General features: G+C 42.4%; 2 protein-coding genes across 6 annotated transcripts in view; both read left to right on the top strand.

Annotated features, from left to right (window-relative positions):
- LOC110489774 (microtubule-actin cross-linking factor 1, isoforms 1/2/3/5-like) overlaps positions 1-11,282 on the top strand; it is a 39,246-nt gene extending 27,964 nt beyond the window's left edge. For all 3 annotated transcript variants that reach the window (XM_036948423.1, XM_036948420.1, XM_036948417.1), the window contains 19 exons: positions 1,561-1,731; positions 2,038-2,193; positions 2,397-2,603; positions 2,816-2,935; positions 3,093-3,262; positions 3,582-3,741; positions 3,910-4,104; positions 4,394-4,519; positions 5,192-5,335; positions 5,852-6,040; positions 6,451-6,565; positions 7,226-7,395; positions 7,683-7,845; positions 8,116-8,270; positions 8,407-8,481; positions 8,626-8,743; positions 9,126-9,280; positions 9,519-9,636; positions 9,761-11,282. In XM_036948423.1, the coding sequence (XP_036804318.1) occupies positions 1,561-1,731; positions 2,038-2,193; positions 2,397-2,603; positions 2,816-2,935; positions 3,093-3,262; positions 3,582-3,741; positions 3,910-4,104; positions 4,394-4,519; positions 5,192-5,335; positions 5,852-6,040; positions 6,451-6,565; positions 7,226-7,395; positions 7,683-7,845; positions 8,116-8,270; positions 8,407-8,481; positions 8,626-8,743; positions 9,126-9,280; positions 9,519-9,636; positions 9,761-9,786 (2,733 nt within the window). In that variant the 3' untranslated portion in view covers positions 9,787-11,282. The remainder of the gene's footprint in view (positions 1-1,560; positions 1,732-2,037; positions 2,194-2,396; positions 2,604-2,815; positions 2,936-3,092; positions 3,263-3,581; positions 3,742-3,909; positions 4,105-4,393; positions 4,520-5,191; positions 5,336-5,851; positions 6,041-6,450; positions 6,566-7,225; positions 7,396-7,682; positions 7,846-8,115; positions 8,271-8,406; positions 8,482-8,625; positions 8,744-9,125; positions 9,281-9,518; positions 9,637-9,760) is intronic.
- Positions 11,283-17,976: 6,694 nt separating this feature from the next.
- LOC110489712 (riboflavin transporter 2) lies at positions 17,977-24,956 on the top strand. 3 transcript variants are annotated; one of them, XM_036948344.1, is made up of 5 exons: positions 19,505-20,884; positions 21,132-21,177; positions 22,053-23,137; positions 23,466-23,589; positions 23,893-24,956. In XM_036948344.1, the coding sequence occupies exons 3-5, from the start codon at positions 22,098-22,100 to the stop codon at positions 24,103-24,105; spliced, it is 1,377 nt and encodes a 458-aa protein (XP_036804239.1). In that variant the 5' UTR covers positions 19,505-20,884; positions 21,132-21,177; positions 22,053-22,097; the 3' UTR covers positions 24,106-24,956. The 3 variants fall into 3 exon arrangements, with proteins under 3 accessions (XP_021418172.1, XP_036804239.1, XP_021418181.1); XM_021562497.2 differs by lacking the exons at positions 19,505-20,884; positions 21,132-21,177 and adding an exon at positions 17,977-18,174; XM_021562506.2 differs by lacking the exon at positions 21,132-21,177 and having other exon boundaries at positions 19,578-20,884.
- Positions 24,957-25,532: the final 576 nt, after the last annotated feature.

The following is a 25,532-nucleotide window of genomic DNA, read 5'->3' as shown; positions in this document are numbered from 1 at the left end:
CCACCTGTGTGTAATCAAGTCTCTGTATAAATGCACCTGCACTGTGATAGTCTCAGAGGTCCGTTAAAAGCGCAGAGAGCATCATGAAGAAAAAGGAACACACCAGGCAGGTCCGAGATACTGTTGTGAAGAAGTTTAAAGCCGGATTTGGATACAAAAAGATTTCCCAAGCTTTAAACATCCCAAGGAGCACTGTGCAAGCGATAATATTGAAATGGAAGGAGTATCAGACCACTGCAAATCTACCAAGACCTGGCCGTCCCTCTAAACTTTCAGCTCATACAAGGAGAAGACTGATCAGAGATGCAGCCAAGAGGCCCATGATCACTCTGGATGAACTGCAGAGATCTACAGCTGAGGTGGGAGCTCTGTCCATAGGACAACAATCAGTCGTATATTGCACAAATCTGGCCTTTATGGAAGAGTGGCAAGAAGAAAGCCATTTCTTAAAGATATCCATAAAAAGTGTCGTTTAAAGTTTGCCACAAGCCACCTGGGAGACACACCAAACATGTGGAAGAAGGTGCTCTGGTCAGATGAAACCAAAATTGAACTTTTTGGCAACAATGCAAAACGTTATGTTTGGCGTAAAAGCAACACAGCTGAACACACCATCCCCACTGTCAAACATGGTGGTGGCAGCATCATGGTTTGGGCCTGCTTTTCTTCAGCAGGGACAGGGAAGATGGTTCAAATTGATGGGAAGATGGATGGAGCCAAATACAGGACCATTCTGGAAGAAAACCTGATGGAGTCTGCAAAAGACCTGAGACTGGGATGGAGATTTGTCTTCCAACAAGACAATGATCCAAAACATAAAGCAAAATCTACAATGGAATGGTTCAAAAATAAACATATCTTACACACAATGGCCAAGTCAAAGTCCAGACCTGAATCCAATCGAGAATCTGTGGAAAGAACTGAAAACTGCTGTTCACAAATGCTCTCCATCCAACCACACTGAGCTCAAGCTGTTTTGCAAGGAGGAATGGGAAAAAATGTCAGTCTCTCGATGTGCAAAACTGATAGACATACCCCAAGCGACTTACAGCTGTAATCGCAGCAAAAGGTGGCGCTACAAAGTATTAACTTAAGGGGGCTGAATAATTTTGCACGCCCAATTTTTCAGTTTTTGATTTGTTAAAAAAGTTTGAAATATCCAATAAATGTCGTTCCACTTCATGATTGTGTCCCACTGTGTCCCACTTGTTGTTGATTCTTCACAAAATAATATAGTTTTATATCTTTATGTTTGAAGCCTGAAATGTGGCAAAAGGTCGCAAAGTTCAAGGGGGCCGAATACTTTCGCAAGGCACTGTATATCAACCGATTTGCAAAAAGATGACAATTAGTCAATAGGCTATTTCTCTCCTGTTCTACCCAGTTACGGTGGACAGTAACTAGTTAGCAGATGGACATTTGACTGCATACATAAAGAATAATATTTTGTCCATAAAAAAAAAAAATATATATACATATCAGTTTGAAAGGAAAGTGGGAGACTTGCTGTATATAAGTGGACATAGTGGATGCTGAGCTTCCCTCTCTGTACCGCCCCAGGAGCTGTGTAACGAGATGGACTCCAAGCTCCATGCCTACACAGACGTGAGGAACGCCATCCGCAGGATGTTGGAGAGCGGCAACGTGACCCGGGGCTCCAGCACGGAACACAGCCTCTGTATCCTGGAGCAGAAGTGGACTACCGTCTACGGGAAAGTACAGGACCGCAAGGTGAGAGTGATACTTAGGCTGCTCCCAGATCTATGTGCTTTAGCCAACCCCTCTGACCATTGTCAACCTTACATACAGGGTTGTGTTGATTAGGGCATGCAACAATGTTTTAGCTACAGAAAATGAAAAGGAGCATTTCTTACTGGATAAGTTCAGGTAGTCCCTCCCTTTTTCAGTCAGTTTTCTTCCAACCCAGATCTGGGACCAGGCTAAGTGACACTGATGAGGGGCCTAAGAATATGATGATTAACTACAGTATATTTGTGAATGACCTGGGTAAAAGTGTGATATCTGTTCTGTTCCTAGGCTAAGCTAACCGAAGGGTTGAGCCTGGCAAAGGAGTTCCACTGTAATGTCCAGGAGCTGCTGACCAGGATGACCAAGTATGAGGAGGCCATAGGAGACCTGCCTGCCCCCAGCTTCGTCCTGGACACAGTCTGTGGCCAGCTTCAAGAACACCGGGTGTGTGTGTGTGTGTGTGTGTGTGTGTGTGTCTGTCTGTCTGTGCCTGTGTGTGAGTTTGTGTTTGTGTGTATTAGCATGCATGTGCACATGCATTTGTGTGTCTATGGGTGTGAGAGTATGTGTTTGTGCATATGTGTGTGCATGTGCGAATGATGTCTGTGTGTGTATATGATAAATCCTAGTGTATTTCCTCCCTACAGACTCTGGTGAGTGAGGTGAACTGCTACGGTGAGAAGAAGACAGTGGTGGAGACTGCAGGCTCCAGGCTGACCGAGCTGAGCAGGAAGGAGGACTGTGACGTGGTTCACAACCTGATCATGACCATACAGGACCGCTACAGGAAACTTCACCAGTGCACCACAGAGAGGGGCCGAACACTAGAGGACGTCAAGAAGAATGCAAAACAGGTATAGATACAGAACCATCTCTGGAATATAGTTTTTTTGGTAATTATGAACTATTCTGTATTTTCCACCCCACATAATATTTTTTTCCCCCGACATCCTCTATCTATTAACTCATAGTAACCCTCCAAAACAGTCTTAATGCCTCATTTTCAATAGTCCAATTTAGAAGGGCTCTCGTGATAACGAGCACACGTTATCCTCTAATATTTCAGTTCAGTGAATCTTGGCGCCTCCTAGTGGACTGGATGACTGAGGTGGAGCAGACGCTGGACACACATAAAGAGATCGCCGCGGACCACGAGGAAATTAAACTGCAGCTCACCGAACAGAAGGTAGGCCTAAAGAAATGATAGAAACAATTGTAGCTCTTGTGAATATTATTCTAGCTTAGAATGTATAATTTAAATCCGTTGTTTTTGTCCATTGTTTTTGTTCAGCAAAATTACATATTTACCTTTTATTCCTGTATTTTTCTGTATGTGTACTTAGGACTTCCAGAAGCTTCTGCGCTCGAAGCGACCTATGTACGAGGCCACTCTAAAGAGTGGGCGGGGCCTCCATGAGAGGTCTCAGAGCGCCCAGGACAGACAGCACCTGGAGAACCTGCTCTCTGAGCTCCGGGACTCATGGGATACCATCAGTGGCAAATCCATGGAAAGGTGAGGGACACAATGCGCTGCTGAGGGAAATGGCATTTCCACACAGATAAATTATTTAAAATACTGGTCCCAATTCACTCCCTACCTGTTCCTCTAGGCCCTCAATATCTGTAGACCTGAAGGGATAGTTCAATCCAATCCAAATAGTTGTGGACTATCCACAATTTTGCTTCCACCTTACAGATCTGCACACATTGAAGGGATCTGCAAACATCAAAGCCAAGGATAGGGGTAGGGAGTGGATTGTGGCCGGAATCAATTTGGGCAACACGGTTGGCCAACTTTGACAGAGTTTATGATCCAGTCAAATTTTCCTCAGGCAACACAAACTGGAGGAGGCACTGCTGTTTTCAGGCAGATTCACAGACGCCCTTCAAGCCTTGAATGACTGGTTATACAGAGCAGAGCCACAGCTGGCTGAAGACGTACCTGTCAGTGGGGAAAAAGACATGGTCAACAATCTGATCGACAAGCACAAGGTCATTATTTATACATTCTGTGTATGTGATTCGATAAGATATTGAGGCTTTTCTATGGACACCATAACAATACCTTTCTTAAGGCGTCACCTGAAAGCTGTTTGACAGCAATACAGGGTATGAAATTCCTCTCACGCTGACATTCTCTTGGACTCTCTTGTTTCTCAGGTGTTCCAGAAGGAGTTGGGGAAGCGAGCCGGGTGCATTAGGACCCTGAAGCGCTCGGTGAGGGACCTGACCAGGAGCAGCACTGCTGATGCCCATTGGTTGCAGGAGCAGATGGACGAATTGGAGGGACGCTGGGAGGATGTGTGTAAACTGTCCGTATCCAAGCAGGCCAGGCTGGAGGCAGCCCTTCAACAGGTAACTCACCATACTGTCTTATTCACATTTTACGATCACATTTGACTCGTCTTCAGTGTTATGTAATGTACTTGTATAGTATGGACGGGGTATACCCAGAAATTGTTCAAGACAGTTTCCCCCCTCTTGGACAACAAAGTGTATCCTTCCTAAACACTTTACTTAAAGCCTGCAGGCATAATGATTTATGACTTGTTATAAACACGCATGAGGCTTTATAATGCCTTGTTATGTCTTTCTATTAAGGACGGTTTATCTCATTGTCCTTTCATATGTGTGTCTCTGTCAGGCTGAGAAGTTTGACAGGCTGGTCCACTCCTTCCTGGAGCATCTGGCGGAGGCAGAGAGGGTGCTGAAGTACGGGGTCATCCCTGAGGAGGAGGAAGCTCTGCTAGCCTTTTGCAAACAACATGAGGTAGGTAGACATTTAGGCCTAATATCTCTGTAGCCTCCATTATTAAGGTGTATAAATAGCATAATAACAATTCATATCAGGGCTTGTAGAGGTTGTGAGATACAAGTTATAAAAGCCTGATGCTTTATCTAACTTTTGATAATAATAATAATAATAATAATAATCATTATAATAATACTAATAGTTCATGGTATTTATAAAGCGCTTTTCAAGTACCCAAAGTTGCTTTAAAATTGTAGAAATGAAAAACAAGAAAATGAAATCAAAACAAAACAATGCCAAACCAAACAAAAGGACAAAAACACGAAACAAAGAGTAGGGTCTGGGCTCAATGAAGGGCAAAGGTGTGATATGTCAGTGCATGACTGAGTGAGCAGGTGTTGTGTGTGTCTGTGAGTAAGTGGAAGATAATGGGTGCTTGAGAAGAGTGTGTGAGGATAGTGGGGTTAAGGGCAGGCCATGATGAAGAGGTAGGGCTCGACTGAAAGATGGTGATGGACTCAGATGGCTGGAGGGAGGTAGTTTCAGTTTTGTGGTTGCCTTTTCAGCTTTACTGACTTTCAAGATTCCACGCTTCAGATAATTTTGTATTTACTCATAGTTTTATAGTTCGATGGCATTACCCAGTAGACAGGGGGTGTAATGTGCTCTGTGTTTGCGCCCTGTGTCCAGGAGTCAATCACTTCCCTGAGCTTCCAGGAGATGGAGCTAGAGAGCATCCAGTGTCTGAGTGAGGAAATCCTGTCCTCCTGTCACCCAGACTCCATCATCACACTCAAGTCCTGGATCAGCGTCACCAAGACCCGCTACGAAGAGGTGAGACCACTCTTACCTACTTAGGATTTTACGTTGGACAAAAATGTAATGATAATGACTTAAGCATTGTGTCAGTGTAGCCTTATTTCTTTGAGGTATTTAAATTAGCCTTTGCGGAGCCACCAGAAAACACTAACATCCGGTTTTCAGGGCTACAGTATTTTACAGCCAAACTTCTGCTTCCCCTAAAAACTGAAGTGGGATCTCTGCTCAGGTGTCTTTTTACACCTGCTACGCTAGGTTATATTTACATTGCCCCTCCCCCACCAAAGAAACTGTGAATGTTTGATCCATTTTGAAGATAAATTAGGTTTTTGTTGGTGCCTATGATGTGCTAGCCGGTGCAAAGGGAATGAGTGAGTTGGCCAGCCAGACAGCCTGTCAGTCAATTTGCAGTCAGTCAGTCTGCAGTTAGTCATTTTCTGTTAGGTGGTCTTGCTGATTCCCTGTAGACAACACAGAATCCAGAAGTAATTTTTTGCTGTGGTTCCCTCTCTCTCTCTCTCTCCGATTCAGGTGCAGACTTGGGCCCAGCAGCAGGGCCAGAGGATCCAGGCCAGCCTGTCTGCTCTGGAGGATGAGCGGGAGAATCTGCAGCGCCTACTGGACTGGATCTCATCCGCCGAGGAGGCCCTCGACCTCAGAGACCAGGAGCCACCGGCTGAGAGCATAGAACACAACCAGGAACTCATCGTCCAACACATGGTATAGTACATGAACACAGAGTTTCACAGTCACGAACCATAGAGTCTCTACGAGCTACAAACCATACAGAGCACAGGACTAACAAACACAGCTAAACAGTTGCAATCCACACAGTATACAATAACCAAATACATTTACATTTGACATTTTAGTCAGTTAGCAGACTCTCTTATCCAGAGATGACTTAAAGTTAGTGCATTCATTTTAAGATAGCTTTGTGGGACAACCACATATCACATAGTAAGGACATTGTCCCTCAATAAAGTAGCTATCAGCAAAGTCAGAGCTATTAATGGGGGGAAAAGTCAAGTGTGAGTATTAGTTCACAAAATGCTATCTATTTTGTTCTTTACAGACTCAATTTCTTTTTAGTTAAGACTCGAATAATAACTCACCATTCCTCTCTCCAGGTATTCATGGAGGAGCTGAACCGAAAACTACCAGATGTAGAACATGCCACAAAATCCTGCAAACAGAAGCTGATCCCCAAACAGCAGGCTTCGCCGTGCCGCAAGGCACTGACAAGTAAGTGAAGGGTTAGGGTTTGCAACCTGTTGGCTTAGGGACTTTGTATTTTATTGAATACCTGTTTCACTTACAGCACTAATCTGAGCCATATTAAAATGTTGACGTGCACATTTTTTGAGGGATTATGTCAAACATGGACAAATTTTACACTAAAGGCCCAATGTAGTCAAACACGTAAGTAATTGTCCTGTGTTTTATACTGTATATATTTTCACACTATGAAGTTGGAATAATGGTGTGAAAATGATGATAATGCCTTTTTAGTGTAAGAGCTGTTTGAAAAGACCACCTGAAAGTTCTGCCTATTTTGATGGGATTGAGTTTTGGCCTGCCTATCGACATCACCAGGTGGTAAATTACTTAAAAGACTAAAGAGAGTTCCAAACCTCTCTGCCAATAACTGCTCGTTGTCAGTCCCCCCTCCACCCAATCAGACCACTCCCAGACAGTCCTTGCTAAATTCTTGCTTGAGAAATTGCTCTTTGCTGTTTTTGTACATTTTTGACCACAGTAATGTTTCCCCAGAAATGATTTGATATTCAAATAAAATATGTTTATTTTTTATTTTTATGCAAAAGGAAGTTTGTATTTTTATGTAAAAGGAAGTTTGTAGATACTAAGCTAATTGAGGTATCCATCTTCCTGTGTTTGCTCCAGAGAGGAGGAGCACTCTGAAACTCCAGCCTACAGTCATCCCTCTCCCCCTGGAGAACCTGAACCCTCAGACCCCTCAGCTGAGTCAGCTGGTCAGCCACTGGCAGAAACTCTGGCTCCTGGCTCTGGCCAGACAGGGCCGCCTAGAGCAGCACGAGCAGAGACTCCAAGAGGTGACTGCCACAACATACTGCCAGCTATATGTTAACTATTTGCTTCACAGCGGTATGCTGCGTTCCCGTACATGCTTTATGAACGTTAGTTGTGAACGTTTGTGAGCAGCTTTTGGTGCATTAAAGTGCATTAGTTAATAAGACATAGTAAAAATGCATTATTAAGAGGGTATTCATTGGAAGTGTTACCGAGTTTCCCTTTCAATAGCTTCAAATCTGGATCTAAATGACTCTATGTACAGTGTTAATGTCATTTGTCACTAATGTTATTGATTTTCAACAAACAGATGGAGGAATTTGCGAACTTTGACTTCAACGTCTGGCGAAAGCGCTACATGCAGTGGATCAGCCACCTCAAGTCTCGGATCCTAGATGTGTTCCGAAACATCGACAGGGACCAGGATGGACGAATCAGCAAGAAGGAGTTAATCGACAATGTCCTGGCATCCAGTAAGCCCTGCCCTCATACCCGCTCCTAGCCTCTCAGCGTCGGTCACTCAAACCCTATATCTATTTAATCAATATAAACGCCCATCCATTATTGATTTGATTTGTGTATAAAACTGCCACTTGGTACTAATGTCCTGGATAGAACGATGGCCTTATTGAATCAGCAGAAATCTTTGATCAGTCTGTTATTAAAATCGTATTTAAATGTCATCTCCCATCACTGATTCAAAGTCTAAAAGTCTAAAACAAATCCACATATTACCTTTTTAGAATTCCCCACCAACTCCCTGGAGATGAATGCAGTGGCCAATATCTTTGACATGAATGGGGACGGCTTCATTGACTACTATGAGTTTGTGAGTGCCCTCCATCCCAGCCGGGATCCCTACAGGAGGACGCTAGATGCAGATCAGATCAACGAGGAGGTGAAATGTCTCCCAGAGTTGTTTTCATGCCCAGGATCTCCAACGGTGTAACAGCATACAGTTCCACGTATTACACCTGAACACAGCTGTGTTTGATGAACGTTATCTGACTCACTGACTCCCGTATCTCCCTCAGGTGAGTCGACAGGTGTCTCAGTGCAACTGTCCCAAGAGGTTCCAGGTGGAGCAGATCAGTGCCAACCGCTACAGGGTGAGGGACCATAAACCTTTTGATTGCATGTCGGTCATTGTAACAATGAACATGTGTTGAACTGAACCCAGAGAACTTTGGTCATAGGGTTGTTAATGCCAGACTATTGAACCCAGTTATGTTTTTCGTTGGCCTCTGCTGTAGTTTGGGGATTCCCAACAGTTGCGGATGGTGCGTATCCTGCGCAGTACCCTGATGGTACGAGTGGGAGGAGGTTGGACAGCACTTGATGAATTCCTGGTCAAGAATGACCCTTGTAGAGGTTAGTGGGACTTAAAGTAGGACCGCATTGATTGATGAATAATTCTCAAATATAAGGTTTTAACTTTTAGTTAAATGTTGACATTTCATCCGAACCATTTTGAAGTTTGTTAGCTGGTCATTTAGCAACATCCATAATCTCTTGGCTAGCATTTTTTTTTTTAGCAATGCTAGTGGGAAAGCTTGTATCAGTTTTTAGCAGTGCATTCGAAAGCATGGGGACAGCGCCCGTGGTGACCTGAGAAGCACTGTAAAGCTCTTTCCGCATGCCTTTAATTACAGTCCATTTCCACTTGCATTGCATCCACTACATCCTCCCAAAACGCTTGCTTTAATGAAGCCAGATTCACAATGACCATTGATGTCTGTTATTTATTTCACAGTGAAAGGTCGGACGAACCTAAAGATAAAGGAGAAGTATTTATTCGACAACTCCCAGAAAGGAGGCTCGTCTAAAACCCTGACGGTCAGCAGGTCCAACTCCAGCCTGAGTCTCTACAGCAGCGCCTCGGCTCCAAGCAGCCCCCTAACACGCAAAGTAAGATCACGTCTATCGTAGTATACTACCAAACCCCAAAACACTATTATCACTACCTGTGTATAAGCCTACAAACCAACAAGGTAAGCTTACCACTGTAACTTTAGTACTAGCCCCAAACCAACACACTCTCCTTTGTAGAAGTATGGTAGTCCTCAAAGCAATAAGTTAAGATCATCTATTCATGTCATTGAGGTGGCTAGTATCATGGTTTGATCATCTCTATTCCATGTTCCAGGCCTTACTGCGGAGGAGTCTCTCAGGCGACCGCTGCATCCGGCCCAGGAGCTCCATAGCTGCTCTGGGGTCAGATCTACAGTTCTCCACTGCGGATGAGGATTCTCTTTCGCAATCAGGTGTGTACAGTAAATCAACCCTCTATGAACGGAATTGGACTTGCAATTATAGTACAGTTCAGATGAGTTCAACATGATAGCCACTCCATTGACATAATGGCGTTTGTTTTTTTTGTATTTTAAGAGGAAGCTGAAAGACTGCCCACATGATGAGGAAGGTATGTCCACAATGCGCATCATGTGAACGCTACAGTGATGAGCTCCACTACAGCCTTGGGGTCCAGAGAGAGAGAGAGAGAGAGACCAACAAGACAAGGCCTCAGTCACAAGCCCATAGACTGCCACTAAGGGGAACTCCACAATCTTCAGAAGTGATACAAAAGGGCCTGATTCTCTATTGGACACTGTGTTTGTAGGCTCTGTGAAGAGCCTCTGATTGTTCAGCTAGGGATATGGACATGACCTCTGACCTAAACCTGGACATATCCCACTACACTCCTCTCTGAGTCATTGTATTGATATAGTCGTCATTTCGATCATCTATATCAATATGCAACTTCAACACTGGTTTTCCGAATATGACAGAGTCCGAGGATAGAGATACTGGAACAGTCTGCATGGATACACATTGCATGACGGTTATCAGTATAGATTACAATCTAGCTTCAATATTTGTTTTACCCTGTGCCCTTATAATGATGTCAGGGCAAGCTGCGATCAAGCAACGATGTGGCCTGAAGCTAAATCACGAAACTCCACAAGAACAAACACGTGTATTAGCAGAAACTGGGTTTTCATTTTCGAAGCTTTATAAAGTCAGGATTTCATCAGCGACTGTCATAATTAGTTCCTTTATGTTACTGTGTGTAGTGCATTTCTCCTTTTAAATAAGTGTGTCTGTAAAATGCGCTCACATGCAAATACGTGAAGGTGTGCTAGTATGCCCTGTGTTTAGTAACAAGACACAGGCCGTCCAAAAGATGACTCCAAAAAACCTACACAGCCAATGAATGGTTCCATCATCTTTCACCGGGGTAATTCTTTTTCCACGACATAATAGGAAACACTAGCTTGGTCCCAGATCTGCTTGTACTGTTTCGCCAACAACGTCCATAGTAGTTGGCAAGCCAGCACAAACAGATCTGGGGCCAGGCTAAGGAAACACTGCTGGCGGGGCCCACATTGTTATTTCATGTTTCCACTTTAACCTGAACTGATGCTACACTGTTAAAGATTTATTTTTGACGTCCTGTTCAAGTATTGTTTTAAATGCTACATTTTAAGATCAAAAAAATGTATGAAGATGCGTCATTATTTTGTTGAGATTATTTTCTCAGGTTTGGTTTTGCCTTTTGATGTTAAAGGGTTCAATGTTTAAGTGGAACATTACTGTGATATTGTAGAGGTACTTTTTATGTTACTGCTGTATAGTTACTGGAGGTTTTATATGGCAAGTTATATTCTTCACACATTAACTTCTCCCCATGAAATGCACTTTTTATTTACTGAACTACAGTCAGTGCATCGGTTTGGTTCTGTATGTGTGTGTGTGGTGACACATTTTCTGATTTCATTCACTTAGCTTCAGTGTTTAGGATTAGAGAAATAGACTGATGTTTATTTTATTTACGATGAACAACTGTATTTCTACAGCGTTTCACGGGGTGTGACCCTCCCAAAATACAAACGTGTAGTTCTCAATGAGATCTTGACTTTCTTTCTTCCATTCGGGTCTTAATACGGACTATTTTATGCAAACCAACATATTAATTTACAGTTGAAGTCGGAAGTTTACATAAACTCGTTTTTCAACCACTCCAAAAATGTATTGTAAACAAACTATAGTTTTGGCAAGTCGGTTAGGTCATCGACTTTGTGCATGACACAAGTCATTTTTCCAACAATTGTTTACAGACAGATTATTTCACTTATTCATTGTATCACAATTCCAGAAGTTTACATACACTAAGTTGACTGTGCCTTTAAACAGCTTGGAAAATTCCCGAAAATGATGTCATGGCTTTAGAAGAATCTAATTGGCTAATGTATTTCAAGGCCTATCTGCAAACTCAGTGCCTCTTCGCTTGAAATCATGGGAAAATCTAAATAAATCAGCTTCAGTAAAAATTTGTAGACCTCCACAAGTCTGGTTCATCCTTGGGAGCAATTTCCAAATGCCTGAAGGTACCACACTCCTCTGTACAAACAATACGCAAGTTTAAACACCATGGGACCACGCAGCCGTCATACCGCTCAAGAAGGAGACGCATTCTGTCTCGTAGAGATGAACGTACTTTGGTGCGCAAAGTGAAAATGAATCCCAAAACAACAGCAAATTACCTTGTGAAGATGCTGGAGGAAACCGGTACAAAAGTATCTATATCCTCTGTTAAACAAGTCCTATATCGACATAACCTGAAAGGCCACTCAGCAAGAAAGAAGCCACTGCTCCAAATCCACCATAAATAGCCTGAATACGGTTTGCAACTGCACATGGGGACAAAGATTGTCCCCTGGTCTGGCGAAACAAAAATAGAAATGTTTGGCCATAATGACCATCGTTATGTTTGGAGGAAAAAGGGGGAGGCTTGCAAGTTGAAGAACACCATCCCAACCGTGACGCACCGGGTGGCAGCATCATGTTGTGAGGTGTTTTGCTGCAGGAGGGACTGGTGCACTTCACAAAATAGATGCATCATGAGGAGGAAAATTATGTGGATATATTGAAGCAACATCTCAAGACATCAGTCAGGAAGTTCAAGCTTGGTTGCAAATGGGTCTTCCAAATGGACAAGTACCCCAAGCATACTTCCAAAGTTGTGGCAGAATGTCTTAATAAGGACAACAAAGTCAAGGTATTGGAGTGGCCATCACAAATCCCTCACCTCAATCCCATAGAAAATTTGTGGGCAGAACTGAAAAAGCTTGTGCGAGCAAGGGGGCCTACAAACCTGACTCAACTACACCAGCTCTGTCAGGAGGAATGGGCCAAAATTCACCCAACTTATTGTGGGAAGCTTGTGGAAGGCTACCCGAAACGTTTAACCAAATTTAAATAATTTAAAGGCAATGCTACCGAATACTAATTGAGCGTATGTAAACTTCTGACCCACTGGGAATGTGATGAAAGAAATAAAATCTGAAATAATTATTTCTCTCTACTATTATTCTGACATTTCATGTTCTTAAAATAAAATGGTGATCCTAACTGACCTAAGACAGGGAATTTCTACTTGGATTAAATGTCAGGAATTGTGAAAAACGGAGTTTAAATGTATTTGGCTAAGGTGTATCTGACTTCCTACTGTATGTCCATTTCTTCCTTTTGAGCCTAGGCATATAAGCAAACGGTCCCACCTATAGCAAACGTTCCTCACATGCGTCTCTCAAAACAATTACACCTCCGCATACAACAACTATCAGACAAAGGATTGATTCACTCACCATGACTGTGCTACAATTCCGATCAATATTACAAACCCAAAGAAAACTGTTTATCAGGTGACATGCTTGTGAAAGTCTACACCCTCAACTCTACCTCAGATGAGGCTTGAGGCTGACGATGTCCTAAAAATGACACTTAAGTGTGGGTTTTCGATTTGATTGAGACTGGTCGAAGAAGGGTTAAATCTTATATGACAAAAGCAGTGGAGTGTGTACTTTACATGTGTGTACACAACAAGGTTTGGGCTTATGCAGTTCTGATGAAGAAAAACAAAAAAATGATTCATTCCACTGTTAATTTACGCTCCAATGTTAGAACATTGGGCAGTACAGATCTCAATGTACTGTAAAACACAATAGCCAGATTATTCTACTGCTATGCACCCCTATCTTTCTGTACTGCACATGTCAATTTCTATATCCAGCACTTGTTCTGGTATCTAATTTAGGAACACTGTAGAATCATGTCACTAATAATGTTTTAAGTCTATTATTGTAAAAATAAACCATTTGTAATGAAATTAAGAACATTTTTCATATTTTATTACACACTTTTTTTTAGCTTTAATTTCCTATCATTTATTTCTGACCTTCAGACATCATCTCTGCTCCATTTAAACACACAGGGTTCTCATAGTTAATTGTTACAGAGAAGTGACACGTATGCTAATAATGAATTGTATAGTATACTCTATGTTAGTACTCTGTGAAATAAATTAGAGACAGGAAATCATCCTGATAGCATCAGCTAGCACGACCAGGGTGCTGAAGGATGATGGAACATAAAATCAGGGAAGAATCTATTCCTAGTCTCAAATGACCATGTCTTTTGTTCTTGTACCTAATAAGAGTATGGAAAGAAAAAGATCTAACATCATTCCCAGGTGGTCGTCTTACTCTGTAATCTTTGTTTCTGCTTTCTCCACACTAAGACCCTTCATAAATGTCCAACTTCCTGTTAATACATGTCACCCAAAACACACAAATGTGTATTGTTTAAAATGGAGCCACAAGACCCAGCAGAAAGAGAGAAGGGGAAGAAAACAGTCAATTGTGTTTCCACACACACAGCCAGCACCAACTCAGGTCATGAGAGTGACCTGCTTGACCGGCTTGGCCTGAAGTGAAACCACCATAGTGTCCTGTGACTGGACTTGTGTCCAATTCACGAGTTCCCACCAGACCTGGGTTCAAATAGTGTTTGCTTTCTCTCAAATACTTTGATCTAGGGCTCTATTCAATCTGTAAAGCTGAAGCGTTCCAGAATCCACAATAGAAATGTAAAGGTCACCGTGAATGCAGACTCCGCCGAAGCGGGAACGTTGCCTTTTTAAATTTCAATCCCGCTGTAAAGCTGAACTTCTGCGGTGCGGAGTGAATAGAGCCCCGAGTTGTGTTCGATTGAGCCTGCTTGGAGTGCTGAAAGGGTGGCGTTTGCAGTTTTAGGACTATATTTCCTTGTTGATTCCATTCCGCCAGGCAAGCTCAATCAAGCGCAGCGAAAAGTATTTGAAAGAAGACACAATGCAATCTCAACACAGGTCTGCTTCGCACGCACACATCAAAATGCCACATTAAAAATGATGTTCCATGTGTGTTGAAGCCTGACATTGTCTGACAAAAAAAACATCAGGACAGTTATGATACACTATCCATGCCTCAAAATAGACCAATGTTCTGTTCTCCCTAGTCGTTAACCCTTCACCTCTGGACAGAGGGTGTCTCAGTCAGGATAACACATGATGTAGAATGCCCTGCAGAAGGACCAGAGGGAGTTGCAAAACAAAATCAGATGAGCGTTGGTAATTTACTGTACTGCTCTACTTACTGTAATGCTGGGAAACATGTTTGCTACATTTGGCTGTATACAGTGCCTTGCGAAAGTATTCGACCCCCTTGAACTTTGCGACCTTTTGCCACATTTCAGGCTTCAAACATAAAGATATAAAACTGTATTTTTTTGTGAAGAATCAACAACAAGTGGGACACAATAATGAAGTGGAACGACATTTATTGGATATTTCAAACTTTTTTAACAAATCAAAAACTGAAAAATTGGGCTTGCAAAATTATTCAGCCCCTTTACTTTCAGTGCAGCAAACTCTCTCCAGAAGTTCAGTGAGGATCTCTGAATGATCCAATGTTGACCTAAATGACTAATGATGATAAATAAATGCACCTGCACTGTGATAGTCTCAGAGGTCCGTTAAAAGCGTAGAGAGCATCATGAAGAACAAGGAACACACCAGGCAGGTCCGAGATACTGTTGTGAAGAAGTTTAAAGCCGGATTTGGATACAAAAAGATTTCCCAAGCTTTAAACATCCCAAGGAGCACTGTGCAAGCGATAATATTGAAATGGAAGGAGTATCAGACCACTGCAAATCTACCAAGACCTGGCCGTCCCTCTAAACTTTCAGCTCATACAAGGAGAAAACTGATCAGAGATGCAGCCAAGAGGCCCATGATCACTCTGAATGAACTGCAGAGATCTACAGCTGAGGTGGGAGACTCTGTCCATAGGACAACAATCAGTCGTATATTGCACAAATCTGGCCTTTATGGAAGAGTGGCAAGAAGAAAGCCATTTCTTAAAGATATACATAACAAGTGTCGTTTAAAGTTTGCCACAAGCCACCTGGGAGACACAACAAACATGTGGAAGAAGGTGCTCTGGTCAGATGAAACCAAAATTGAACTTTTTGGAAACAATGCAAAACGTTATGTTTGGCGTAAAAGCAACACAGCTCATCACCCTGAACAAACCATCCCCACTGTCAAACATGGTGGTGGCAGCATCATGGTTTGGGCCTGCTTTTCTTCAGCAGGGACAGGGAAGATGGTTAAAATTGATGGGAAGATGGATGGAGCCAAATACAGGACCATTCTGGAAGAAAACCTGATGGAGTCTGCAAAAGACCTGAGACTGGGACGGAGATTTGTCTTCCAACAAGACAATGATCCAAAACATAAAGCAAAATCTACAATGGAATGGTTCAAAAATAAACATATCCAGGTGTTAGAATGGCCAAGTCAAAGTCCAGACCTGAATCCAATCGAGAATCTGTGGAAAGAACTGAAAACTGCTGTTCACAAATGCTCTCCATCCAACCTCACTGAGCTCGAGCTGTTTTGCAAGGAGGAATGGGAAAAAATGTCAGTCTCTCGATGTGCAAAACTGATAGAGACATACCCCAAGCGACTTACAGCTGTAATCGCAGCAAAAGGTGGCGCTACAAAGTATTAACTTAAGGCGGCTGAATAATTTTGCACGCCCAATTTTTCAGTTTTTGATTTGTTAAAAAAGTTTTAAATATCCAATAAATGACGTTCCACTTCATGATTGTGTCCCACTTGTTGTTGATTCTTCACAAAAAAATACAGTTTTATATCTTTATGTTTGAAGCCTGAAATGTGGCAAAAGGTTGCAAAGTTCAAGGGGGCCGAATACTTTCGCAAGGCACTGTACCTATTTAGTTACGCTACTCAGTACCTCAGCATCCTAGGCAAATAACTTCGCTGACTATACTTTTGAGTGAATGAGCCCAATGAGAGCAATTGAGAAAAAATCCCTCCAGGCAGACCATGGGCTCCTTCAACTGCACAGTCGAGTGTGAGTTATTTTGTCCTGCATGGCAGACTCAACACTCTCACTGTGCTGATAATGAAGGAAAGAATAGTCAGAACAATGCCTTACAGCTTGGATCCCTTCCCAAAGACAGGAAAGAGCTCATTTAATGAGAGACCAATGTGAACTGTGTTACTGAGGATGGTTCGCGATTCACAGCCAAACGCTGCCTGACATCCAACTTAAGCCCATGGCTATAGAGCGCATGAATCTGACAAACCATCCTGGATTACAAAAAGTAAATCTGAGAAAATGTTTTCGTAACTCTAGAACTTTATCAGACAAAAAGTAGAAGCCCTGCATGATAGGAAAGGTTAAGCAAGGGTGGCGGGTGGGCAGAGTTGGAGATGGGTGGGCACATGGGACGGTATGTTGGGAGGGATGGGGAGGGCTCAGGGAACAATCAGGGAGTTGTTTGTTTATTAGTAAAAAAAATGTTTTGTGGTATTCGGAGCAGCTTAAATTTTGAAAAAAGAATGCTAAAAACTTCAAAAATAATAAACAATGTGTTTTCGTAACTCCAGAACTTTATCAGCAGCAAACAATAAAAGTATACGCCTTGCATTAAAATCTTGTGAAACATAAATGTGACAAAGGATGCTGACAACAAATGTGCAGAGGTAAAGGATCTGTATAGGATTATTATTTATGTTTTCTACAATGTTGATTTTGGGCTCAGTAACTCCCAGCACCAAAAAATGTGATAAGCTTGGTAGTGTGGGTGTTTGCTAGAAATGATTGCTAGAAATGTCTTCTCTTTGGTAGCATGTTCAGATGACAGATGCTTAGTAAACTGCATCTACTGTACTGTAAGCATGCTCAAGTTTTAAGGAATAAGCATCAAATCAGGGTGAAAATAATTTGAGGAAATTAATATCTGGCCCAAATAAATATCTGGCCTTAATTGAGTAGAGGGGGGGGGGGGTTGAGATAGAAGGCGGAGGGGTGCTCGTTCTCTGCACGCAAATCAACTCCCATCTAATCAAGCTCCAGGCCAATCAGGTCCATTCATTTGACATCATGGAATTTATGCTGAACAAAAGCTACCATGCAGCCCCCCCCTCTGAAGTCAAAAATCACAAGCTGCTGTCCAAAGCTGTCGTATGGTTGGCTAGGCTGGGCTACACACCAACCCTTCCAACCAGCAGGGAGGGCACAACCCTACTACCCCACCCTACCTCACAGCCGCCCAGCTCCTCTCCCCCTCTCCAGCCTCTGTAGCCCAGGACATTGGCTCCCTGAATGGACCCCTGTGAACCAAAGTGCAGCAAAGCCCCCCCGAGTCACGTGATTGTCTGGTACAGTAGTTATACACACACAGCACCATCCCACTGTTATTTAACAGACAGACACATCAGCAACCTGCACAAGGTTGCTCCAGAGCGTAGCGTATCATCACGGCAGCCTCACACAAACATACTCTGTCAGAGGACCATCACATTGTGCTGTGGGACTCAAAACACCGGCAGCCAATATCCATCAACTGCATCTAACTCTGTCTGACTGAGAGGAAGCTTACAGAGTCAGGTAGGCGCTTCCTGTCAGGTGTTTTGGTCAGGATTGGAAATTTGTCATTAGTAGATGAAGAACTACTATATCGTGTTTTGAGAAGAGTTGTGTTAGGGGTTGAATACCATCATGTTACATGGCCATCTGAGGTTGAGGATCATTGGTATAGATATATAATGGGGTGGTATTTTTCCTGGTTGCTTAATGAGTTATAAAATCATCACTTTTATTTTACTGTCTTTTTATAGATTTTATTTGACACATGACAATTACTTTTCAGGTGTGCATAACTATCATTTATCAAGTTTACACGGTAATTGGGATGGACTAACAGAAGCATATTTGACTGTATTTGGAAAAGAAATGACATAACATTTTGGATTGAGAGATGCAACAAAGTTCATCAGGTCTCTTCAAAGATAATTGAGGAACTTTGTATTTTTCTTACTTTACATCTTACCTAAGACGACATACCTCATAGGATTTAAAATGTCAATTCACGTTAAGTTGCATACCCCCTTTTCTAGCAATTAGTGATACAGTACAGTATATCCAATTAGTTTATCTTCTTCTAGGTAAGTAATCTGTGTGAAACTAATTTGATTGCAATTATTTCTACGTCTTATTTTACAGTCAACAACATACTGAAACTTTTACCAAGGGTTGCACAAGGAAGAACAAATAGGAATGGTCTTTTTGTCACAATGATTATTCATGTAAAGTAGAAATAATGGCTGGAGATTGGTTACAGCTATACAATACCAAACTAGTTGAAATGCGTGAAATACAGTATGGATGATGTTAGAGTTTTTCCTTGAAATTACATGGGGTAGTTGAAATGCAATCGCCATTGCATTGCATGTTAATTGTCAAATGCAGATTAATGCACTTTCTCATCAGTCCTCATATCACTCTGTCTTTCTCTTGTATAACTGTTCTGGGAGACCTTTCATAAAGAGGCAAAGGAAAAAAACGAAATCAGATGCTTTTAGCACCATCTACTGGTCTACAGGCGATGTACCGTATATTCAATAGCGTTTAAGTAGGACCCGTAGGTCTACTTAATAATACTCCTGTTGATTTCTACTGAAGATTTGTTGTGAACAAGTCAAACAAAAATGGCATAGTTCAAATACTTGTTTCATCAAACAGAGTTTGCCACGGTGACGTGTGATTTTATAAATGTATGTATTTTTGCCGAAAGTGCACTTCACAGTCAATTCTTCACTGTGAAGAAACATATGTTCACTCTAGGCTGTTTTTTGGCAAAAACAAAGCAAGTTGTAAGAGCTTGAGGAATCACCTGCTGTTTCTCTTGGGGAAATAGAAAAACAATTAAGTAATAATCCTTTAGTATTGTGGAGTTTTTGTTATTGCATGCTTTCAATTGTATGCTAACATGGGTAACTTTTTTCTCATTAGACTGGTTCATATGCTCCAGCTACATAATGCAGTATTGGATCCAATTACGCAGCCCAACATTCATCTGAATCAGGAGACAATCATTAGACCAGAGCAAACTAAAGAAAATGTTAGCTGACTGAATCCATATGTGAGAAAAGGGTAGAGGCATGATGCACTCCAAACAGAGGATTGTCGACAACATTCCAGGTAAACGCTGCAGATGCCAACTCAATTGGAAATTACCTTTGAATGTCAAGCGAGCTGTAATCCGGTTATGGATTGAACCCAGCCAAAATTGTGTCATGTCAAATTAACAATTAGAAAAGATCAACAGCACAATATGACTGTGACAACATCTGTAGGCGCCATACTAGAGGGTAGAACATAGAGATAAACACATGTATCAATCTCTATGGGGTAAACACATTTAATGACTCTCCAAGGATTCAAGGCTGTTGGAGAGACGTGCTGAGAATATGGGACAGGAAGAAGATTGAGCAAACAAGTCAATCCTGCTTTTCATGTGTTTTGGGTGTGTTGTCTTACAGTCAAGTCATAGACATTACAGCTACACAGAGTGGTCAAAGTAGCATATACTGCATTTCCTTTGAGTAGGTTACTCAGTTACTCAGCACAGTGACAACTTGTTTCATCATCAGCCTTTCAGGTCAGTGCAAAAGGAAACCTGTACTGGAAACTAGGAGCAGTGACACTGTTAGTAGTGTCACAGTCTCAGGTTACAGTCTCCTAAAAAAAACTATCTGGAGTAGTCAGAACTGCCCTCTGACATTCTGTTATAAATACACAGCTTCTTATGACTGGTGTGTAGTAGAGTACTTGGCAGCTGCCTCCCTCTCCCTCTCTCTCTCTCTCTCTTGCTCTCCCTGTTTCTCTCACGCTACAGCCAACGTTTTCTGTTTAGGGGGGGCAGAGCCAAGGTCATATTTTCTAGGGGTGGAGGAGAGGGGGAGGGTACGTAGTTGACCCCTCCCCCTTCTGCTACTGCAACTTTCTCTAGTGCTCTAGGGGCTGCAGGGAGGCAGAGCTGCAGAGCACATGGCGAAATTATTTTTCGAACGAGGCTCCTTTAAATCCGGGGATTACGGTGTCATAGACAAGAGGAGCCGGTGTACTTCCTGTTCTGTCAATTGAATGGGATACACAGAATTCGTGAGTGTGTATGTAATAGCGATAACGAGGGGGGAGGGAATATGAACTGAATGTACACACTTGCCGGATAATGTAATAATACTCTGATCACAGTGGAGTGAGAAGTTACCCAAGAGAGAAGGAGATATAATAGGCAGTCCCACTCCATCACAAGGTAAGATTATCATTCGTCTGAGTCTAAGGGGAATTAGAAAATAATTCCACAAGCCTCTGTAAATCCATCTGCTCCACACTGAAGCTGAGCCTGTTTGTTAATTAGGCAACATGGGATAGAGAAATAGTCAAACCAATAGTATTATTGGTTTGACTATTTCCTCATCACTCACATCCCACGTTGCCGAATTAACAAATTGTCTCAGCTACAGTGTGGAGCAGATGGAATTATTATGTCTTCCGTGTAGGATGGATTCAAACTGAAGAAAAACCAGGAAGAGGAACTGAGTTACTGTGAGCATACAGTAGTTCTGTAAACTCTTAAGGTTATGTGTGTGTGGGTATGTGTGTATCAGTACGTATGTAAACAAGAACAGTGTTTCTCTCCATTCATACACTGAGTGAGGTGACTCATCAACTATTCAGTTTCAGACGTTGAATTACAGGCAACTATGAATCAGCAGAAGTCACAGTAACACCCTCTTACCACGTTGTACTTGCACAGAAAAGGATGAAGTGTAGGTTCAGCCTGTGTATATGGGGCTGTTCCCGAGACTAGTGAGTTTGTGTGTGAAAGGTCAGGTACTCTGTGCCAGACTCAACATTCGGGGTGGACGGGGGAGGGAAGGCTGCTGAGTCTTATGGTCACATACTGTGTAGCAGACAGGCTGACTTTGGTAACCAATGACAACGTGGGTGAGAGGATACCCCCACCAATACTTACACATAGGCTAACCTTGAGGAGAACCAAGGGAACTAAGGAAATGTGTTCATATAATGTTGTCATTGTGATGATGTTGCAGAGCTGAGAATGGGTATTTTGATTTAGTTCTGTGTTCTGGTACAATTAATAGTTTTTGGTAATTATGCCTTTCAGCACCCCAACAAATGCCAGTTCATGTTGTTCACTAGTTTGCTCCAAAAGGGGGAGTGGGTAATGAAGGAAATATATATATTTAAAGATGTGTATGAATTTGCAAAAAAATATATGTGGGATTGGAAATGATGCAGACAATTGCATTGATGGAAGCTACAATCTATCTAAAATATTAATGCTGATTTATACCCCCCCCCCAAATAAAAATAAAATATCAGTACATGATCAGTATTATGACAACGTATGTTGTTGCATTTTAATCATGAAATTGTGCATTGTTTGTGTGTTTCAGGTCCTTTATGCAAGTTGTTTACTGGCTGTGCCCCTGCCCTTCACCATGACTCTCCTAACCCACGTGCTGGCATGTCTCTTTGGCATGGGCTCCTGGGTGGCCATCAACGGGATGTGGGTGGAGCTGCCCCTCATAGTGCCCGAAATCCCAGAGGGTTGGTACCTGCCCTCTTACCTCACTGTGCTCATCCAGATGGCCAACGTGGGGCCCCTTTTCGTCACCCTCATGCACCGCTTCCGCCCGGGCAAGCTGGACGAGCGGCCCGTCATCTACTCCATAGTGGGCCTGGGCGTGGTCGCCACCTTCCTCCTGGCCTTCTTCTGGAAGCACACGGTGTCCCTAGCGGGCGCTACGCATAGTGTCCCCCTCCTAGTGCTCTGTTTCCTACTCTCTGTGGTGGACTGCACCTCCTCGGTCACCTTCCTTCCCTTCATGATGCGCCTCGGGCCCCAGTACCTCACTACGTACTTTGTAGGGGAGGGCGTTAGTGGCTTGGTGCCTGCCATAGTGGCTCTGGTGCAGGGGGTGGGGGTGGTTCACTGTCGGAATGCTACAGTGGCTAGCTTAGCCAATGGGACCTTAGGGATTAACTCCACGGTAGGGGCCAGTGGAGAGCTCCAGGCTCAATACCAGCCCGCTAACTTCTCTGCCCAGGTCTTCTTCCTCTTCCTCAGTGCCATGATGGTGGTGTGTCTGGCCGCCTTCCTCTTGCTCAACCACCACCCGGCCGTGGCCAGGGAGAGGAAGCGCGAGCACTACTTCAACAGAGGCCTGGCAGAGGAGAAGAGTGACCAAGCCCTGTCCCTGTCTCACAGACCTCAAGAGGAGAAGCCCATGATCAGTTCTCCGGATGGCCACCGGAGAGCCCGGCAGAGCTCCTTTGGGACGGGCTTCTACAGTGGGCCGGAGGTGACGTTCATCTTTGTGGTTCTGGCCTGGGTCAATGCCCTGACCAACGCAGTGCTGCCCTCAGTGCAGTCTTACTCCTGTCTGCCTTACGGGAACCAGGCCTACCATCTGGCGGCCACCATGGCAGCCGTGGCCAACCCCGTGGCCTGCTTCATCGCCATGTTCCTGCCCTTAAGGTAAACCCAACTCTCGATTAGCATAACTGACTGATCAATAATTTACTGAACATAGCCTCTTTCAGATCTATGCAGTCACCAGTGAAGGCTGTTGAAGGTAGACATGGGGAGGAGTCATTGTAATGGCTGGAATAGAATGACTGTCAGTCACTGAATCAAGTTGACGTCTATAACAAAATACAGAATAAACAGCATTAAGTAACATTGTACTGTCTCATCCTGAAACATACAGTACTTCAACGGATCATTTAAATAATCCAAACACCTTGAATTTTCCCACCCACTTCCTCAACTCACCCTCTAGCTTGTCCTTGTTCTTTATTTCCAGGTCGTTGGTGCTGATTGGGCTTCTGACAATAGTTGGGACAGGGTTTGGTACTTACATCATGGCCATGGCTGCACTGAGCCCCTGTCCTCTACTGGTTCACAGCGTCTCAGGCACCGCACTCATAGTAAGGCTCTTTCTGTTATTACGTCATGAAATAGAGAAAATACATGTGTTAAGTTGCAAGATTGCTGATAACACCTGAACACTGCATGACTGTCAATTTGATTTCATTGGGCCATTGAAAACGACATGTTTCTGAGTGAAAATGAGATGTTTTGAGGTCAAGCAAAGTCTTCCTAAACAACAGTAAACAATCGAACTCATGTCCATGCTATTCGGTATGTAGTTAATGATCCTCTAATGTACCGTGAATATTGACACAATGCTAGTATTTTGTTTGTTTATGTCTATCTACTCTCTGTTGTAGGTGATCGCCTGGATGTTGTTTGTCCTGACCCTCTCCTATGTGAAGGTGATCATTGGGGTGATCCTTCGGGATGAGGGCCACAGTGCCCTCGTGTGGTGTGGAGCAGTAGTACAGCTTGGCTCCATGCTGGGTGCCCTGTCCATGTTTCCCTTGGTCAGTGTCTATGGACTCTTCAAATCAGGGGACCCTTGTAACACCATGTGCGCAAAGTAGGGATCAAGATGTGGCTTACTGTTGAAACTCACTGTAGAAAACAAAAATTGTTGACACTGGAAATGTATATTTCTTCATGTGAGTTTGCCTCTTTAAACTGATTTTGACGTATCTAGTCTGTTGCCAAAGCAATGAAATATCTCCCTATGGTTGCGGAAGGATCTCTTTGAAGCACATCCTCAGATTAGAAACTAAATGGCACCAAACCCTTTGTGTTTGTTTTCTGTTGAATAAAGTTGAAAAACATAGGGTCTTAATTTAATCACCTTGTTGCAAGATAGCTTTTTCTGCAATGCAGGAGCTATAAAATGTGTAGTGTATTTGAGGTTTTAAGGCTTCTGAAGTTTGCAATTTCCACTTTGACATTTCAGACTTAATTTTCCCTTGTGAAAATGTTTTCATTCCCTATAAAATGTTCCATGAATTATAATCCACATAATAATTTACATTTCCTGTTGCTGCAGGATTATTTTCCTGCTGTTGCAAACTGGCTCAAATTAAGATCTGAAATCTGTAAAGTGTGGGAGGCCAACTTTTATTGTTACAAAGACCACAAAGATGATAATATTTAATTGCTAAGCTTTTTGCAATTCTTCTTTAAAAGAAGCTGAATGCCTTGGAATATGTTACAGGGACAAAACAGTGCCTTCATTTTGGAGTTTCTAGTACTGCAAATGTCAACCAAAAGGTCATTTATGTTTATTCTTTACCAGTCTATGTTTAATGTATTTTTTTTCCAAAACCAAAATTTGTCTTCATGCTTTGTATACGACCTTACTGCAGTCATAATGTATTGCACTGCAATTATGTTTATGGCTTGAGTCAATTAAAATGTATACATAAAAAAAAAAATATATATATATATATATATATATATATGTGTTTTGTATTTCTCTAGAAATTGCTTACTTCATTATCAACTTTCTGTAGTTTATTTATCACTAGCATGGGTATAAAGCATCACTGTAATCGTAATCATACTTAGATCCTTCGCTTCCAGAATTTGACCAGTAGGTGTCAGGCTAGGATAATGGTAACACGAGCTGAGAGTGAGATCTGAACAGGGCAGGGGTCCACATCCTTGCATACAGCTCAGACCTATGGATACCACATATGCCTTCAATCTGACTGCAAGATCTAATGGAAAAGTATTTAGTTATGAATACAACTTTTTTAAATGTATTTTATTCCCCCTTAACACTGCTTTCTTAACAAGCGTGTATAGTTCATTTTGTGTAGGCATGTTCCTGTTATTTATTTAAATGTAAGTCCTGTACAGTAGCTAGATCATCGGTGTAGACTTACAGTATGGTTTAGGATTTAAAAAACTGTATTGATATACAACACATTTACTCACATTAATGTTACCATGAATATAGCCCTTTTATATATTCAAGATCATTTTATAAATATCACTATCACATTGA

This window comes from Oncorhynchus mykiss, chromosome 2, assembly GCF_013265735.2.
Source record: "Oncorhynchus mykiss isolate Arlee chromosome 2, USDA_OmykA_1.1, whole genome shotgun sequence".
Classification (NCBI taxonomy): Eukaryota; Metazoa; Chordata; class Actinopteri; order Salmoniformes; family Salmonidae; genus Oncorhynchus; species Oncorhynchus mykiss.
Note: the sequence above shows the minus strand (reverse complement) of the source record. Positions and strands in the feature narration are given on the sequence as shown.

Coding starts and splice junctions, on each gene's coding strand:
- LOC110489712 (XM_021562497.2), top strand. CDS start 22,098: ATGACTCTCCTAACCCACGTGCTGGCATGTCTCTTTGGCATGGGCTCC. Junction 23,138..23,465: donor GCCATGTTCCTGCCCTTAAG/GTAAACCCAACT, acceptor CTTTATTTCCAG/GTCGTTGGTGCTGATTGGGC. Junction 23,590..23,892: donor TCTCAGGCACCGCACTCATA/GTAAGGCTCTTT, acceptor TCTCTGTTGTAG/GTGATCGCCTGGATGTTGTT.